At 46.6% G+C, this 18,629-nt stretch overlaps 1 protein-coding gene across 14 annotated transcripts in view; it reads left to right on the plus strand.

Annotated features, from left to right (window-relative positions):
* The first annotated feature begins 3,217 nt into the window (after positions 1–3,217).
* The window catches only part of ZMAT4 (zinc finger matrin-type 4), a 480,660-nt gene continuing 465,248 nt past the window's right edge, over positions 3,218–18,629 (plus strand). For 5 of the 14 annotated variants that reach the window (XM_045005482.1, XM_045005483.1, XM_045005484.1 and 2 more), the window contains exon 1: positions 11,340–11,444. In XM_045005482.1, coding sequence (XP_044861417.1) covers positions 11,442–11,444 — 3 coding nt within the window. In that variant the 5' untranslated portion in view covers positions 11,340–11,441. Of the gene's footprint in view, positions 3,346–4,441; positions 4,492–11,308; positions 11,445–18,629 lie in introns of those variants that run through there. The other 9 variants (XM_045005490.1, XM_045005489.1, XM_045005492.1 and 6 more) reach the window with 6 other exon arrangements.

Below are 18,629 nucleotides of genomic sequence, written 5' to 3' on the forward strand. Positions count from 1 at the left end.
TTAAAGGGCGGGTCACCTGAAGCAAGAGCAGTAGAGTGCAAACTGATGAGCAGAGTGGCTGAACAGGAATTCTGGGATAACTCCTTATTCCCTGGAGGACACTTAAAGCGCTGGTGAGTGTCCACACCTGCTGAGCAGCGCTGGATCACCAGCGCTGCACTCCTTATACCCCTGCCGGGATGGGTTTTCAGCCAGCGCTGCAGCCAGGGAGTTGCAGCGCTGGTTGTGCCCTGCAAGTGTGGACGGGGTGTAATTGCAGCGCTGGAAAGCCTCCACCAGCGCTGCAACTTGTAAGTGTAGCCAAGCCCTTTGTTGGGCCTGTCCTGTAGTAGGTGATTTCTGGGTACTCTTATGGCTCTGTCAATCTGTTTCTTCACTACAGCAGGTGGATATTGTAGTTGTAAGAACGCTTGATAGAGATCTTGTAGGTGTTTGTCTCTGTCTGAGGGGTTGGATCAAATGCGGTTGTAGCTTAGAGCTTGGCTGTAGACTATGGATCGTGTGATGTGGTCTGGATGAAAGCAGGAGGCATGTAGGTAAGTATAGCGGTCATTAGGTTTCCGGTATAGGGTGGTGTTTATGTGACCATTGCTTATTAGCACTGTAGTGTCCAAGAAGTGGACTGGTTGATGGTGGGATGGAAATTGTTGAAATCATGGTGGAATTCCTCATGGGCTTTTTTTCCATGGGTCCAGATGATGAAGATGTCATCAATGTAGGGCAAATAGAGTAGGGGTGTTAAGGGACGAGAGCTAAGGAAGCGTTGTTCTAAGTCAGCCATAAAAATGTTGGCATGTGGTGGGGTCATGCGGGTACCCATAGCAGTGCCGCTGACTTGAAGGTATACATTGTCCCCAAATGTGAAATAGTTGTGGGTGAGGACAAGATTGGAAAGGGCTTCCTAGCCTGGACTCCCTGAGCCAGCATATCCCTGAGATTCTGGAGAAAGGAATAGCAGGGCTCATGGGGCAGGGTGAACCAGTCCAGGTAAACAAAGACCTGGCCCAAACTGTGACCGTAAATGTAGAGTGACCCTAAAGCTGTTGCCAAGGTCTGTAAAAGTCCCTGTCACCTTTTGTTGCTTTCCGGTTTTATAGCTCTCTGCCTGCCCTGGATTCACATGGCAGAGGAAATGCCAAATTCCCCCCTGTGAAGGCTCTGGTCCGAGTATGCCAGCCTGGCTAGAGCTAGGAAAACCTGAGTGGAGAGATACCGATCCCCGTTTCCAAACCGATTGGTCCAGCAAAGCATCACATGAACAGCTGAAGTTTAGGAGACGTTCCCGAAGTGAATCTCTCTCCTCAGCTTCTCTTGGGGGTGTGTGTGACAATGATTCTATCCCATCCTGATGCACATTTGGGGTTTTGAGCTGGTAGAGGGGCATGGCATGTCCTTGATTTCATCTCGTTCAAATAGCCCTAATAACATGAGAGCATTAGGGCAGAGAAATGACAAATGGGAGTTCTCTTTTCTTACTCTAGAGCTGTGTTGTAAGCACTCGAGTTCAGGAATTTGTGTACAATCACTGGATTGTGCCACAGAGTCATGCTGCCCTCACTTCTGGACTTAGATGACAAAAATGTTTTTCCTTTAACAAATGTTTAATTGCTCTCAGATGCTATTTTGTTTTGGTTTAACATGTTCTGTTGTTTGCCCAGTGGTGCACACGTGTGCAATGGCATATTGATAACCTCACCCTGAGCAAGTTCAGCAGAACTCTGCACCACCCTACCTATCCATCCTCCGTCAAGCTTCAAGTGTCCATTGTCCTGCCAGTGCTCCCAGCCTGGTGCACCTGTTTATCAGCTTATTGCACAACCATCTCTGTCTTCTTCCACACGGCCCCCTAGGCATGGCGTGAGCTCCCTAAACTTGTCCAGGCAGCCCCCACGCTGCCCAGAGTGACCCACTTCTGCCATGCTGCCTACAGTGAGTCACATTGTCTTGTATTTAAATAGCCTGCTATTGTCTCCCTTCCTCTGTCTGTTTGGCTGTCTCTTCTTGGAGTGTGAGCTCCTTGAGTGGCGACTGTCCTCCTAGAATTGGGAAGCGTGGGACCCACGGATGCTACGACAGACTCCTCCCATTACTAATAGCGTCCGTCGAATGCTGTAGTAGGGTTATTTTCAGTGTACTAGTATTTTTTCTTTCTCTGTTTATATGCATAATGTGAGTGTATAATGTAGATATACACCATATGTGAACAGCCTTCAGACAATCTTGTACATTGCAGTTATTATAACAACACAGCCTGTGACTGATTTGTGTGTGTGTATGATCCATAAAGCCACCACCCTATCTTCCAAGCAACCCCTCAAACCTCACTGCAACCAGGACGCATCTGGTAAGCAGCCAGCTGGTGATGGCTGGGCATGTAATGAATTGCGATTGCTGCTCCCACCTGGCAAAGAATGGAGCACGTCCCATTACTTTTGTTATCCTGTCTCTCCCCCTGCCAGTCCGGCCAAATTTGTGTCTGTTAGACTGGAGGCTCTTCGGGGTGGGCACTGTCACTTACTGTATGTGCTTAGCACAATGGGGCCCTGACCTGGCTTGCAGCTGGGCACTGCTGGGATGTAAGACCTGCTTTCTACAGTAAACTCCATCTATCAGAATAAGTGCATCATCTGTAATGTCTGCAGCTGGAAGTAAGTCTGCTCCTCCTTTCCCAGCCTTTGATAACTACCCTAACTGTCAGGGTGGTTAAGCACTGGATGGTTTAGCACTTTGATAACTACCTGAACTGGCAGGGTGGTTAAGAGTAGGTTAGACAAACACCTGTCAGGGATGGTCTAGATAATATGTAGTCCTGCCATGAGTGCCGGGGATGGGACTAGACAGCCTCTCCAGGTCCCTTCCAGTCCTACACTTGTATGAGTCTATGATACCCATCTCAGTCTGTACCCTTTAAATCAGACTCATACATCCTTTTACTAACACCATAAGAAATATAATTTCAAGGTGCTTTTGACTTAGTCTCTGCTCTGTGTGAGTCAGTCTCTTCTCTCCTCCCCCCCCCCCCCCGACCTGTCACGTTCACCCCAATACCCCTTATCCGTGGGACATAGAATTCGGTTCTTTTGAGGCTCTGGATAATAGTAGATTGACTGAAACCAATGCAGACTTGCACAGGGCCAGAGGACCAATCAGAGCTGTTGGGGGCGGAGCCTGGTCTCTTGCAGATAATTACTAAGTGCATTTCCAGCACAGTGGGTCTGGGCTGCTGAAAGATCTGGTCGCAGAGCGGGGAAAGCTGTAATCGTAACTCCAGAGTGCTTCTATCTCAGCAGCATCACTGGCACAGCTCTGTTATCCTCTAGCGCCAGCCCAGCCAGCAATAGAAAGGTACTGCCCGCATCCCTCCTTGTTTTGCTTATTGTTTGAATCTGTCTAGCTTGTCGTTAGAAAAGTTTAGGGGGAAATCAGAGCTGTTTAACAGCAGAATGTTTGTTTGTGTGAAGGGAGGAAGATGGTTTCAGAAACTTCTCAGGCTCAGGAACCAGGTTTGTTTATATTGCTGTTATTTCAGGGTCCTTGTGTGTACCAGTGCCACGGTATCCATTGCATGGAGAGCTGCAAGGGGTGTGTGTGTGTGTATAAATGGGGCAAGGATTCTTGAACCAGCCATTGGACTACTGAGGATTCTGTGCCAGGTGTGTGTAGGTAGTACATACGCCATCATACCTGCAGGAGGGGGTGGCAGGGGACCAGAATACATTATCAGTATTACCCACCCCACTTCTCCCTGCCAGCCTTTTAAAATACTTCCCCTGGTATTGTTAATAAGCATTGCATTTTGTTGGTTAATCGGGGCCAAAGGCTTCAAAGGCCTCAGAGTCAGACCAGCCTACCAGCTGCAGAGGCTTTCACCAGATTGACTCCTCTAGGTTGACCCAAACACCACGGGAAGTTACGTTCCTAGGGCCGTGAGTCTTGACAGCCAGTGCTGGTACCTGTAGGAAAATAACTTAGTTCTCCCCATTGCAGGCAAGTCTGGAAAACTTTCCAACCTGGCGCTGGTTCGATAAAGTGAAGGCACATTTCTAGAAATCCCATCGTTCCTGTAAAGATTGGAGCCGCCTTTCCATGGGGCAGCTCTGACCAAACTCATCACAGCAGCTCAGGTTGCAGAGACCAGTCTTGTGAAAGCAACTCCAGGTCTTTACAGGTTGTCATGCTAGTGGAAGTGAGCGGAATTAATGGCTCATTGGGGCTGACCGCACGCATTTCACCGTATTAATCTGTATGTGAGAGTATGAAACAAAAGCCAAATCCTTGGATAGTACAAGCTGGGTTATCAGCGGTTCAGGTTGAGCAAAACATTTGATTCTGATGAGACATTGGAATTGTTAGTGATCTGTCTCCACTGAATGAAAATACCTGACCTGATCCATGGCCAGTCATTCCCTGAGTGCAAATGTGTTCTCAACCTTACCCACAGGCCGGTGCCCCCCTCCTCTGATGCTGGAGTGACATAGCGCATGGGGTCAGGTAGGAGCGTGTTTTGTAAAGCTGCGCTGTGGCAGTTAAAAATCTGCAGTTTGTCCTTTCTGTGTGTGACTATGCAGCTGACTCTCCCATGAACACGTGTTATCTGTCCGCAAAACAAAACAGCCAGCCCTGAAATACAATTCCAGACACAAACAGGGCTTTAAAGCACATAATGAGCTCACAGGCCCCCTGTGTCCCTACTTGATGGGCACTAAATGAGTTGCTAGACAAGGTATAGTGGGGTAAAAGATTTATGCCAAGCAGGATTCCTGCTTTAAGGCTCTTTATTTTCATGCAGCAGATCAACAGTATCCTAGGGCTTCTGCTCCCAGCTCCCCTGTGCTGGCTGTGGACTAGAAATGCTTGTGATTTGATACAGAATTTTAGAAGAGCTGTTTTGAAAAAGGTTCGCAGACAATGACTCATTCTCTATAGCAAGGGGATGGGGCATGGGGAAGAGAGGAGCCTCTGAAAATGAAAAATGGATCTCTCCCTCGTTTTATTGGAAATAGTAAAAACAATAAATCATTGTTAAAAATAGTAAATAGCAGGGCAGGGTCAGAGAAAGCCAAGCTGGAAAGCTATCCCCTGCAGCAGTCCCTGCAGTGCATGTACCAGGTCTGTGTTCTGAGTCCCAGGCAGCAGGGCTTCCACCACTTCCCTTGGGAGACATCCCTGCAGTCTGAGCTCTCTCACCATCAGGGAGCTGGTCCTGGTAATCAGACTTGTATTTCCCTCCTCTTAGTCTCATGTGATCAGTCCTACTCGTCTTTCAGTCCCTCCTGCTCAGACATTTGCACCGCACCTCTGCATACACCTTCCTCCAACTCAGCAGTCACTTGTCGTAGCTAGAGACATAGTTATGTCAAATATTTCCTCAACTCAAACCGTCCCACCCCTTGGTCATTTCTGGCCTTCCCTGGACTTCGGATTAACAAAGTGGCCGGATACGACCCAGTGTGGTGGGTACAGTCTCACCAGTGTACTGAACACAGCTTGCTCCCCTCCTAGCACTTGTCTGCCCCATGGGGCAGACAGCTAGTCCTGATAACTTCTCCTGATCCTGTTTATTTGTAGCTGGTTGTGCTCTGTTGATTAGCCCACCTGAAAAGAGAACTGGGTTGTCTATCAACAGGAGTGTTATTAATACTTCCTGGGACCAGGTGTAGTTTGCTGCTTCCAGCTAGTAATGGAATTGGCCCAGCCAGATGGACCCTGCTGACGTAGCATCCTACCACCACCACCAGTGTTCTCTCAGGATGGTTTTACAGCCCTGTGTTATGCTAAACTGCTTCCATCCTGCCTGCTGGCCCCAGAGATTCAGATTAATGGCTCCTCATTCCTCTGTACCCGCTACCAATCTCTCTGTGAACTTGTCATCCCTGCCTGCAGGACTCTGGCTGATTTAAACTACCCCCTCCCCCCAACCAAAGTGCAATGGTCAAATGTAGATCATCATAGACATAATTTTTTTTAAAGGTTTGTCCTTGTGTAACAAGCAAACTGGAGCCTTTTGTAGTCCATTAATTTCTAATTATGTTTTGTTTCCATTATTAAATACTTTCAGGGTCAGGAGGACTCCAGGAAGGCAGGGTATTTAATTTAAACTGGCCAGGAGTTCTTTTGAGGGTATAGCGGACAGTGTGTATGGTCCAGGGGTTAGGGAATTGGGACTCCTGGGTTCTATTTTTGTCTGTGGTCACCATGTCCCAGACTGTCACACTTGGGTGTCCAACGTTCGGTACCAAAACTCTGATAGTTAAACTCTGTGATGGAGTGTGCACCCCACAGAGCCCTGGCAGGATTAACGAGGGCCCGAGTGGCCAAATGGGCACCTCGAGTCACCTGAGAGGAAGGCCAGGGTTAGCTGAGTGTGAAGCCCAGCTGGGGAAGTGCTGGGCCAGCACTATAAAGCCAAGGTCCCTGAAGAGAGGTCACAGAGGGAGCAGACAGCAGAAGGGGGCACCTGGTGTTGTGAGAGCCACTTTCCCAAACCTAGACACAAGGAGGTGCCCTGGTGGTGAGTGGAAACCCCATTGCAGGCTCTAAATAAAAATGAGGCCTGAGATCCAGCAGTGTCATGAGTGCTCAGCACCTGTGAAAATCAGCCCAGTTACTGTGAGCCTAATTAAGGATTTAGAGGCCTGATTAGAACTAGCCAAGTTTGAAGACTTTGGTCCTAACTTGCAGTGTCTCAATTTCCCCCTCTGTGTAATGGGTATAGTTCTACACAGGGTGCTACCTAACAGGGGGTAGGGGATGGAGTCTTAATTAATATTTGCAAAGTGTGAAGACCCCCTTTGCTGACAGGTGCAGAGGCTGGGCACATTGATTAACAGGCATGCAGATTACTGAAAGGAAGGGCCGCAGCATAACATTCAGAAGGCTGAAGTTTTCTCACCTGGGGTAGAGAATCTTTTTCTATGATCTGAATATTTATCTTATTCCTTTTTATTCTTTATCATCCACTAAGGGAAGTTGAAGATGACCCGGCCGCATGTCAGGACTTTTGGGCACAGCGTGGGTGCAGCTCAGGAGATGCTTTGGCTCCATGTAACTTAGTATCTTTGTCCCCTTCATTTAAGTTTTCTCTAGGGCTTTTCAGGGCATCTCCTTGGTGCTCCAGCGAGCTCAGTGGGATTCAGATGGCTTTTGGAGGCTACAAACCAGATTCTCCCTATTCAAAGGGCTGCATGCTGCTGTAATGGAGGGATGCAGCTAGTCTGTGGTGAGAGAGGACTTTAGGAGGCCTTGAACCAGTATTTCCAGACATCGTGCAGTAACAAAATGCACCGGCCACGCAGGTCACATGTCAGAGAAACGACCCTGAGATCAGGAGAGCACTCGACATGTTCTCACCCTCGATTGCACAAAGTGATTTTGTCTGCAGTTATTCTCAACGTGGAGACAGCTCCAGTGACCAAGGGCATCTGTGCCAGGCAGTGGTCCTGAAATGTATCTCTTGGAGCTGAACACACCTGGAAACATCCTGCACCAGTCTAGCACTGGTTGAGTACTAGGGATTCTGGTATAAAATGGGAGCAAGCACTTGTTCCCAAAGACCTACTGGGCCTGCCAACCCTTACCCTGCTTAGATGTCTTTCTATAATGGGTTTCTGCATTATGGTCACAAACCAGGAGAGCACTTGAGCAGGTGCTTAACTTTAAGCATATATATATATATATAAGCAAACTGAAGTCAAGGGGAATTAAACACATGCTTAAAGTGAAGCATGTGCTTAAGTGCTTTCCTGAATCAAGGCCTAACACTAGGATTTCAATAAGAGGGAAGTGAGTTTCATGAGGTTAGAACGTGTGATTGTACCAAAGCACCGAGCATTGCCTGGCTGCACAAGCGGTGGTGATGGGACATCTTCAGAGCGTGCGACTGGGTACCACACTGTTGTTACTTTTCTGAGCTGTAACACGAGCTCAGACTATATCCACCTGGAAGGGGACTTGTTGCTTCCAGTCTGTGCCACTTGGGAGGAGCAAGTTTGTTTTAGCATCTTTAAGACTGGAGTAGAGCTGGTTTTCCAAGGGTGATGTTGAACCCAGGAGTCTGACTCCATAATCAATGTGTTCCCTGCACACGGTCACTCAGGAGTGGAGGCCGGGCAGCCTCAGGCCCAGCTGGTGATGTCGGCACTCTGCCTCCCAGATTGTGCTGGTGAACATGAATACTGCAAGGGCCCTCAGAGGGGAGGGGAGCTGAAACAGCATCGTGCTATGTGGGAACCTGCCTCTGGATGCACAATGGGCAGTAATGACAAACAGTCACAGGGGTCACTTCTCCAGCTCAGGGTGGGTCCCCGCTGTCGGTGGGTCAGAGCTGCCCTGACAGGCTCTGCTTTTTTGGCAACGCTTGTCTAGCTTGTCAGGCCAGTCACCCTCAATTCAGTGAGGCTTATCCTGGTCCCTCCTCTCCCAGGCAGAGCTTCCCTGGGTGGGTGGTCGAGCCCTGGCCAATGGGGTTAGCTCCAAATGGGCCTTGCTTAATTAACTTGGCCACTGAAGCTGCTCTCTCCTCACTCATACGTGGCTGCTGGTCCGGGAGAGCCAGTCTCTGATCAAAGTATTTCACCTGCTCAAGGAAAGGCAGGTTAGAAAGAGCAGGCATTGCACCTGGTCTGTCTGCATGGGCCATTGAGCTTCCCCACTTAATTCCTAGAGCAGATCGGTCAGAAAAACAGCCAGTCTTGAGTTTAAAATGTCCAGTGATGGAGAATCCACCACAGCCCTTGGTAAATTGTTCCCACGGTTAATTACTCTCACTGTTAAAAATTTACACTGAATTTGTCTAGCTTCAGTTTCCAGCCCTTGGATCGTGTCACACTGGTCTCTGAAGAGCCCGTTACTGAATATTTGTTCCCCATGTAGGGACTTACAGACTGTGATCACGTCACCCCTTGACCTTCTTTTTGTTAGGCTCTTGCATGTTAGCACGAGATGCCTTCCCCCTTCGGTCACCTTGTAACAGACGCTCATGCAGGAACTTCTGTTTTCGCAGCCTTTGCCATTCATTCTGCTGACAGTGGGATTTCTCTGAGTTGAAGGTGTGCACACTTCTACCTGCCACCAGCTCTGCCCTTCTGTGTTATCGAACACAGACGGAAAGCTCTTGTTCAGAGAGGACCGGGGGAGCCATCTCCCTTCTAGGAATCATGCCGTTTACTTACCCGTTTATTAATTAGAAGGAAATAAAGTCGCTGGGAATGATCAAATTTTGAGAAAGACCTTGGGCTCTGAAATGCTCCCAGAGGAGCGATGCCTAATCTCTCCCTAATTGTATTGGTGTTTAATTTGTTGCTGTTTTTACTGTAATGTTCGCATTTTTCCAGATAGTTTGTTTTGTTTCATTAACTAGAGATGGTTGGAGAGGAATATTCTTGATATTAACACTTGCCTGTTGTGTAATATTAACATCTTGTAGAAGCTTCATGTGCTGGCAGGAGAAGAAGCAGGCTCAGCTGGTTTGGCTCTTGTGCTTTCCATGTAGAGTGCATGCAAATTCGTACGCACGGTGCGGCGCTCCGGGCACGTGATAGCCAGCGCCAGTGTTTTGCTCTGATCTTTGCAGGGGCACAGGGATCTGCTCACTCGGTGCACTGCAGGATCAGTGCCATAGAAAGTCTGTGTTTCCAGCGGTGGCTGTGTGACACACAGGGTCTGGGGAGCTAAGTATAGTCCTGACAGCCTGCTATAAAGACCTGGGGATTGAGTGGCACAGAGACAATAGGTGCTGATTGCTGCCTTAGTACAGCCACTTTTACCTGAAGCCAGGTTATGTGACTGGAGCCAGGAAACACATCCAATGTCAAAGCCAGATCCTTTCCTGGTGTAAAGCGGCGTAGCTCCATTGAAATGCAATTGGTTTCCTACCAGCTCAGGCTCCAGCCATCGACTCCTGGCCAGCACTCCTGTATGTCAGAGCTTAACGGTGTGTGTGTGTGTGACAGGACCCTGGGGTGCAGCCTGGGACTCTGGGACCACTGTACCCTCTTTACTCCCTATTCTGGGTTTTCTCTCACAATGCCTTACCAGTGGTAAGCAGCAACCCCCCCAGGTGCTGTTACCACTCAGTACAACCATGTGTGGAGCTCCCAGGTTACTCATGAATCTCAGAGAAAGGCACCAGCCAAATCCCCCCAGCTCCAGCCTTGTACCCTAAGAATATACCATCTTGCACTGCTCACGACCCTTTCTTGAGTAATGCACATTTATTAATTGGTTTACCACTGCATCAATGGAAAGTGGATACACACCAGCCTTTGTAAACCTAGCAGATTTACCAGACACTTCGGGCAAACTCACTGGTAAAGATAAACAGTAAAACAAGTTTATAGATTTTAAGTGACTATAAGTGATAGGCAAAAAGTCAGAGTGGTTACCAAAAAATAAAATAAAATGTAAGTTTGCAGTCTAAACCATATCAATGTTCTCACCCCATTGGATCTTACAGTCCTTAATATACAGGTATCTCCCTTAAACCTGGGCCACTCTCCTCTGTTGAAATCACCAGTCTTCTGAGCATCCTTGTTGCTTGCAGCATAGGTGTGGGGAAGAGAAAAGGCCAAGCATGGGGCCCCTGTGTTAGTCCCATGTGCTTGGAGAACATAAGTCCAGGCATGCCTGGGGTGGGGGTGGGGGGCAAGGTTGAGCAATTCCCCAAGTGTGGCCTTGTGCAAGTGAGTTATTGAATTGTAGCTCCCTTGCTGGACAATGGCTGTTGGTGGTTGTTTGACACCCGCCCGGGTGTTGGTTAGCTCCCTTGTCCTTGTGTCTGGGGATCTAATATCTGGGAGATTCCCTAACTCCCAGCATATTTTAGTGACAACCATACAACATATTCTCATAACTTCCTATGCATTAATGATATACATATTTATATGGAACAGTGGTTTTCAGCAGATCATAACCTTTCCCCTGATACCTCACATGGCATGCTTTATATGCAGTATCACAATTATATACAGATGAGGAATATGGGGCTTACAGGATGCTCCTCCAAGGTATAGAGTGTCGCAGGGGGGTTCAGAAATATCCAAACTTTGCAAGACCTGGGTGCAAATCCCACAATTTATCTTCCATGTCTGTTGCTCAAAGGCTGGTTCCTAGTGGATACGTATCACTAAGCCTGCCACGCAGCTAAACATTGGGGAACATTTTCAAAGGCACTGAAGTTATTTAGGAGCCTGGCACCTTTGACAATGTTACCCAGGTGATGGTTTTATTGCAGCAGGCCCTAGAGGCCACAGCCCCGTTGTGCCAGGCACAGTCTAAGCGCACACCGTAAAGTTAATCCTTGCATTCAAAGGAGCTGACTGTCCTGCTCAAGAGATCCTGAAATGCTGCATATCCAGACTCAAGTGAGTGGGCAGAGCTGAGTGTGGGAAGCCTATCACCATTCTGTGCTTGGTCCTATTCAATGTCATTGGTCCTTCATTTTCATGGTAAGTGACACCGTCTTTTAACCAATTCCTGGTCCATGACAGGACCTTCCCTCTTATCCTATGATGGCTTGCTTTGCTTAAGAGCCTTTGGTGAGGGACCTTGTCACAGGCTTTCCCAAAGTCCAAGTACACTATATCCACTGGATCACCCTTATCCATATGCTGGTTGGCTCCCTCCAAAAGATAATGAGACATCACTGGTGCCCCATGTGGGCTGGGGAAATGCCTTGATTTATGAGAATGCTGCTTGATAACCCTGAGCTTTGAGGCATAAGCAAAGGCACATCATTCAATCCACAAAAACAAGGAGTCCGGTGGCACCTTAACGGCTAACAGATTTATTTGGGCATAAGCTTTCGTGGGTAAATAAACCCCACTTCTTCAGATGCATGGAGTGAAAATTACAGAGGCAGGCATTATATAATGGCACATGAAGAGAAGGGAGTTACCTCACAAGTGGAGAACCAATCCAGGAGCCCCAGCTCTTCTGTTAGTGCATCCCTTGCCCAACATAGCCCTTGTGCTGATAGTAAAGGAGCTGTCAAGCCGGGCCTTTCTACCAAAGTGATAAAATGGTGCAGGATCCATGTACAGGATATGATGGCTGCAGGGTATGTATACATCTACAGGATACATGGAAGCCCTGAGGCAGCCCTCCCAGCAAAGATATAAGGCAGTCATGTAATGTGGAAGTTGAGAGAGGCCTGCATTTCAAACCCAGGGGATGTACTGTATGACTCCAACTTTCTTATGACTTTAAGTCTGCAGGGAGAAGACTAGATGACAGGGAAATCAAGAGGGAAATGGCATTTATCCTCCCTCCAGTACTTGACGAAGCGCAGAGCTGAGCCAGTCTCCAAACAGTTCACAAATGCCGACACTTCAAAGGACTTGTTTTAATCCATTTCGCCAGTGAACTGACGGAGAGCAGGTCTAGAAATCCACACAAGAGGCTTCACAAAGGATTTTAAAGAACCTAATTTAAAAGCGCAGAGAGAGAGAGAGAGAAATATTAGGTTTTTTAAAAGAAATTTTTTTTTCCAAAGCAAAGATAGATTAGTCTGACTTCTTAATAGGGAAATGGGGCATCAAATGTGGTTAAGCCAGGTCCTGCTTTTTGCCAATAAGCATTTATTGGTGGAATGATTCCTGGATGGAGGGGAGAATGAATGAACCACTCTGGTTTATATCAGCAGCTTGACTTGAAGCTGGGAAGGTGTCATCCCCCTCTCCCTGATGTTTGCTTTTAAAAGCATGTCTATTACTGAAGGCAAGCTATGGGTTGAGGGCTGCAAATCCCTAGTGAACTGGGAGCTCTGCTGGAACAACTGGCAGAAGCTGCTGTTCCCAGTTATTGCAAAAGTCTGATTTGCCCTTCAAGAACACTGGACACTTTGCAGCTGGTGGGAAAGGACAACACAGTAGGGTGACCAGAAATCCCGATTTTATAGGGACAGTCCCGATTTTGGGGTCTTTTTCTTATATAGGCTCCTATTACCCCCCCCACCCCCTGTCCTGATTTTTCACATTTGCTGTCTGGTCACCCTACAACACTGGGATGTTTAAAAACACCCTGAAAAATGCAACAACAGATGCAAAAACCAGCAATTGTCTCCTAGCTCCCAGCACTCCCAGCTCTGCAATGTTACAATGAAAGAAAATGGAAAAGCTCTGAATAGCGCATATTCTACACCCGGAGCAGCTTGTCAGAAACCCCAGAAATAGAAGGGAAACTAACACCCACTGCTTTTAAAGCAGTAAATTAATCAACCAATTGAAATCCTGCTGAATAGGCTGCTGCAAACCCTCCATCGTTTGAAATATACCAAGCACATGTGAACAGACTGCTCACTAGTAAACAAAACAAAAACTTACAGGGTTTTTTGAAGGAGCGTGGTATGATGAGTAGTATGTTCAGCATGGTGCAGCCTGACCAGCCAGCCTGGCTGTGTGATGCTGTGAATGAGAACTGAGGGGAAGGAGATCGTAGCAGGCACAGGCAGCATTGGGTTTAATGTTACCTTGCAATCTTTTCTGAGGACCGGCTGGTTTAAGGGATTCTGCATATCTCTCTGCCGTGTGAAAACAAACGGGAGACAATGTCGGAGGATCAACTAAAATAGGAGATAGGGTGTGTGTGTGTACTTTGAAATATTTTATGGTGGAGAGAGCTCCATTGTCCAGTTATGGAATATGGGAATTGCCATTTAGGGTCAAAACCCAGATCCATCTATTCCAGTGTCCTCTCTCTAGCCAGCCCCAGCAATATCAGAGGAAGATGGCAGTGCACAGATGTGCATTAACCTGCTCTGCATCAAAGTCTTATCCCCAGTGGTTAGTCTAGCTTGAGTCTGAAATACCTGGTTTTATCTCCTTTATAAATTTTATGTTAGCATCAACTCTTTTAAATTGCATATTTGTGTTTCCCATATAAATATCCAGTCCCTCTTTAAATCTGTCTGGTTCTTGGCCTCAACAAACATAATGTGGCAGTGAGTTCCAATGTTTAATTACACTTCAGGTAAAAAAAAATTCTTTTAAGAGGTGGCAAACTCAAAACTGACAATTTCACTGAATTGTCCCTTATTCTTGTGTTCTGAGGGAGCCCCCAATCTACCTTCTCTATCCCATTCATTCTTTTAAATACTTTTATCAGTCACGTCTCCGTGTATTTATCTTCTTTCTGAGGTAAACAATCCCAATCCCAATCTCTCTTCATTTGAGACTTTTCCCATGCCCTAATCATTCTTGCTGCCTTCCACTGACCCCCCCCTGCTCCCCATTTCTGCAATATCTTTTTTGAGGCAGGGTGAACAATACTGCACACAGTATTCCCGAAAGGCCACCCAGTTTGCTTATATAATGGCATTATAAGATTCTCTGTATTATCCTCCATCTTAATTCCTTATGCAGCCTAACATCTTGTTTGCGCTTTTTTAAAAAAAAATTTAATACAACCTTACTGCACATTGAGCAGAGGTCTTCCATAAGGTGTCCACAGTTTTACTTAATTTTCTGTCAGAAAACATTGTGATGGACAATATTCAGCAAGTCCAAGTCTTTGAAGTTTGTAAGCCACATCTTGTAACTTCTCCCAAACATATTTTTTTCTCTCATATGATGAAAGCAATGCTTGCATTTAGTTTGCATCTTAGGAGAAGATTTTGATCCAGTTGTGGATGCTGCAAAAGCATTTCCCACTGGCTCAGGGATTTTCTGAGGAAGTAACACAATTGGGAACTTGAACTGTCATGGATAACAAACTTCACTTAATCAAAATGATCCCCTGGTCTAAAACTGACACATGGTTGTGAACTCTCCTAACCCTTCACCTTGTCACAATGGAGAATGAAGAAATGGCAGCCGTTTCCAAAATAGGCCTACAAAGGCATAAAGTTAGTTATTGTAGATCTGACTATTGGAAAATATCAAGCAATTAGACAATTTTATGACATTATTTCCGGCCACTGGAGATGCTGCATGATACTGCTAATTATAACAACAACAATTAATCATTCTAATTCTCCAATGTGGCAGCTGTAGCTCAAATCTGACAGGGCTTTAAGTTGTGTTGATGATGGAATTGTTAATTTCTCTTGGCTGTTTTTTTCCCTCTCTCTTTAATCTTCCGTATTTTTGTTGCAGTTCTAACCACTTTGCTGACATTTCAAGCCTTCAACAGTCTAGGAATCTGCTCTCTGAGAGGCCCCACTTCCTGCTGATTTACTCGCCTCACTAGACCTTGCACTCATTCTCAAACCACTGTTGCATGGTACCATTGGCTGTCTTACATTGGCAGTAGAGCATGCACTTGCAGTCGGGCTCCAGAATATGGATAAGGCTGTTGGGAGCTTTGTGACGAGAGCTGCATGCAAACAGTGCATAATGCTGACAAGTTTTATTGGTCTTACAAGGCAAAACCTGGGCAGTAACTATGCTATGTATTCTCAAGCAGCATCTGCTGGCAACTTAACTATTTACCTATGTACAAGACATCTCAGGTGCTCTTGTAACATCTCTCTTCCTGTAATGGAAACTGAGTAATGTCAATTAACGATATAGCCTTTGAAATTATGAGGCTACTTTACTAGTCTTCCATTTGGTGTTGCTTTAAATTGAGTCCCTTCTTTCTCTTGCTGTTTGCCCTATGGCTGTCAGCTCATGAGGGTGACCATCAGCTACTCCTTGCCACTTGTCCTTGTCATTCCATTTCAGTCTTAAAACATTAAAGACACGTTTGTTCTGCAGATGCGATGGTGCTTGAGAAATTCTTTAGTTTGGGGTTTTATTATAACTTGGGGGGCGGGGGAGCTATTCTAGATCTCAGGGCTTCTCAGACTTTTTTTTGACCATAAAACCAAGATCCCCTGCTCTCATCTGAGTGAGTACAGCCCTGTGTGACTTGTTGAAAACAGATGTTGTATCTTACTGTAGCTTTAGTTTTTAATTCCCTTCCCACCATCCTCAAGCACTTTGGCAGGAATGTCTGAAACAGTAAAATGATGATAAACCGAATCAGACTGTGTAAAGAAATTCTAGTGTCACAGAGGTGACCTCTCAAGGGCACACTTAGCACTCAGCATGGTGTGGGCATGGTGCTGGGCATTTTGCAGCTTATCAAGGGAAGTCTAATACTTTGCATTCGGTAGCACCTTTCACCCGAGGAACTCAAATAACATAATAAAAATTAATGAACTAGACTCCGACCCATCCACTGGTAGGGGGAAGGGATGGTGGTGTTATCCTAGGGAAACAAGCATGGAAAGACCGTGTGCCTTGCTGAAGTGCACCCATCAATCATGGCAGTGGTGGAATAGAACCCAGGAGCCTTGGCTCTAAGCACATAAGACAACTACTGCCTCTCTGACCCACAGACGCAGGAAATAAAAATTAGTGATTTTTAAAAAGAGCAATAATCAAGGGACAATGTTTGGAAAGAAGGGGATGCTGGGATGTAAGCGCCTTATGCTTTGTGGGAAAGCACCTTGTTGCCTGCTGTTGCTGATGAGACTAATATACAGATTACATGATAACATAGAGAGGTTTAATGAAATCTGCTGGCCCCTTTTAGACCATGTGGAGTCAGCACATGGAATTATATTAAAAGAACAAAGACTGAGATGCTCAAAGCTGACTAGGAGATTTAGGCACACAGCAGTAGTGATAATGGGGGGTTCTTTCTCTAAACCCTTTAGCCAGCTATGAAAATCTCAGCTATAACCTCTAAGGTTCTGCTGTGTAGTGAAGGCTGGGAAAGTTACCTGTCCTATACTGCTCTGACTAGCTGGGGAACGGGGCCAGAGCCCCCCCACACTCTGTCAGCATCTCAAACTGCCTCCCAGTAGAGAAGTGGGAGTGGAATTGTTCTGATCCTTGTGAAAAGGGACAAGAGAGAATCTCGATGCACTGAGATACAGACTGGGAAGAGACTTCACACATACAGAATGGGAAGAGACTATCTAGGAAGGAGTACAGCAGAAAGGGATCTAGGGGTTATAGTGGACCACAAGCTAAATGAGAGTCAACAGTGTGATGCTGTTGCAAAAAAAGCAAACGTGATTCTGGGATGCATTAACAGGTGTGTTGTGAGCAAGACACGAGAAGTCATTCTTCCGCTCTACTCTGCGCTGGTTAGGCCTCAACTGGAGTATTGTGTCCAGTTCTGGGCACCGCATTTCAAGAAAGATGTGGAGAAATTGGAGAGGGTCCAGAGAAGAGCAACAAGAACGATTAAAGGTCTTGAGAACATAACCTATGAAGGAAGGCTGAAAGAATTGGGTTTGTTTAGTTTGGAAAAGAGAAGACTGAGAGGGGACATGATAGCAGTTTTCAGGTATCTAAAAGGGTGTCATAAGGAGGAGGGAGAAAACTTGTTCACCTTAGCCTCTAAGGATAGAACAAGAAACAATGGGCTTAAACTGCAGCAAGGGAGGTTTAGGTTGGACATTAGGAAAAAGTTCCTAACTGTCAGGGTGGTTAAACACTGGAATAAATTACTTAGGGAGGTTGTGGAATCTCCATCTCTGCAGATATTTAAGAGTAGGTTAGATAAATGTCTGTCAGGGATGGTCTAGACAGTATTTGGTCCTGCCATGAGGGTAGGGGACTGGACTCTGACCTCTCGAGGTCCCTTCCAGCCCTACAATCTATGAGAAGGGTGACTGTGATCTGCAATGATCTGCTCTCCAGGGTGGGAGGAGAGAGAAATTCCCAGTGGGCTCTCACTGACATGGTTCACGCTGTGGGCCAGATCCTGCTTCCTAACGTACCTGACCTGATTCCAGTGCCGTTGATTGCCTGAACAGAACACGCAGGATTTGACCTTTTCTCTCTATTTGAGGATGACAGAATTTGATTATAATTCTACAGCAAGGCCTTGCGAGCCCTGTTGGTATTACAGTTGCACGAGGGACCCCCCTCTCCCCACGGAGATCAGGGCCGTGTTGTGTTGGGCGCTGCACAAACGTGGCACTTCCAGTCTAAACAGCCAAGACAAAGGAGAGGAGAAAAGGAGAATGATACTTCCTGCCTTACAAAGAGGAACTGGGGCCCTGAGAGGTTAAGTGACTCACCCAGGTCCCAGAAGACATCTGTGGAGCAGCCAGTAACTGATCCCAGGTCTGTTCAGTGTCTCGGCCACAAAGGCCATCCCCATCACTCTTCTGGTGTGGGGACCAAGGGTAACTCGGAACCATACAGGAGAGAGAGCAGCCCCCATGCCTTCCCGAGCAGCCCCACACTTCTGGTGCCATCTGTGAGTGGAATTCACCCAGGCAGAGTGACCACACAAGGCCTCAGCAACACTCATTGGCTATTTGACACTCGCCTGACTGCCTGGCAGGGCCATGCACATCATGGCTAATACATTCATATTTAATGAATAAAGGCTCGAGGGAGCTTTTCATTATGAGCGTTTCCTGGTCGTGCTCCTTCATAATCCTAGATGGAATTGGGTTACATCTCTCTTCTCATGTATAAATATGTGTTTTCTCTGAGTCATAAAGTGCAGAGATTAACTCATAAACTCGTCCCATTCTCATTATAACGTATGGTGGGTTGTGATGTGACTCTGTATTTTGGATTCCCCTGGCCGACGCTGCTCTGTAGCCAGCACAATGCATCAGAGAGGGCTGCGATGTGTAATTCCATCCAGCCTTTTGTGAGGAGGAAATAAAACTTGACATC

Source organism: Mauremys mutica, chromosome 2 (genome assembly GCF_020497125.1).
Source record: "Mauremys mutica isolate MM-2020 ecotype Southern chromosome 2, ASM2049712v1, whole genome shotgun sequence".
NCBI classification, from domain to species: domain Eukaryota; kingdom Metazoa; phylum Chordata; order Testudines; family Geoemydidae; genus Mauremys; species Mauremys mutica.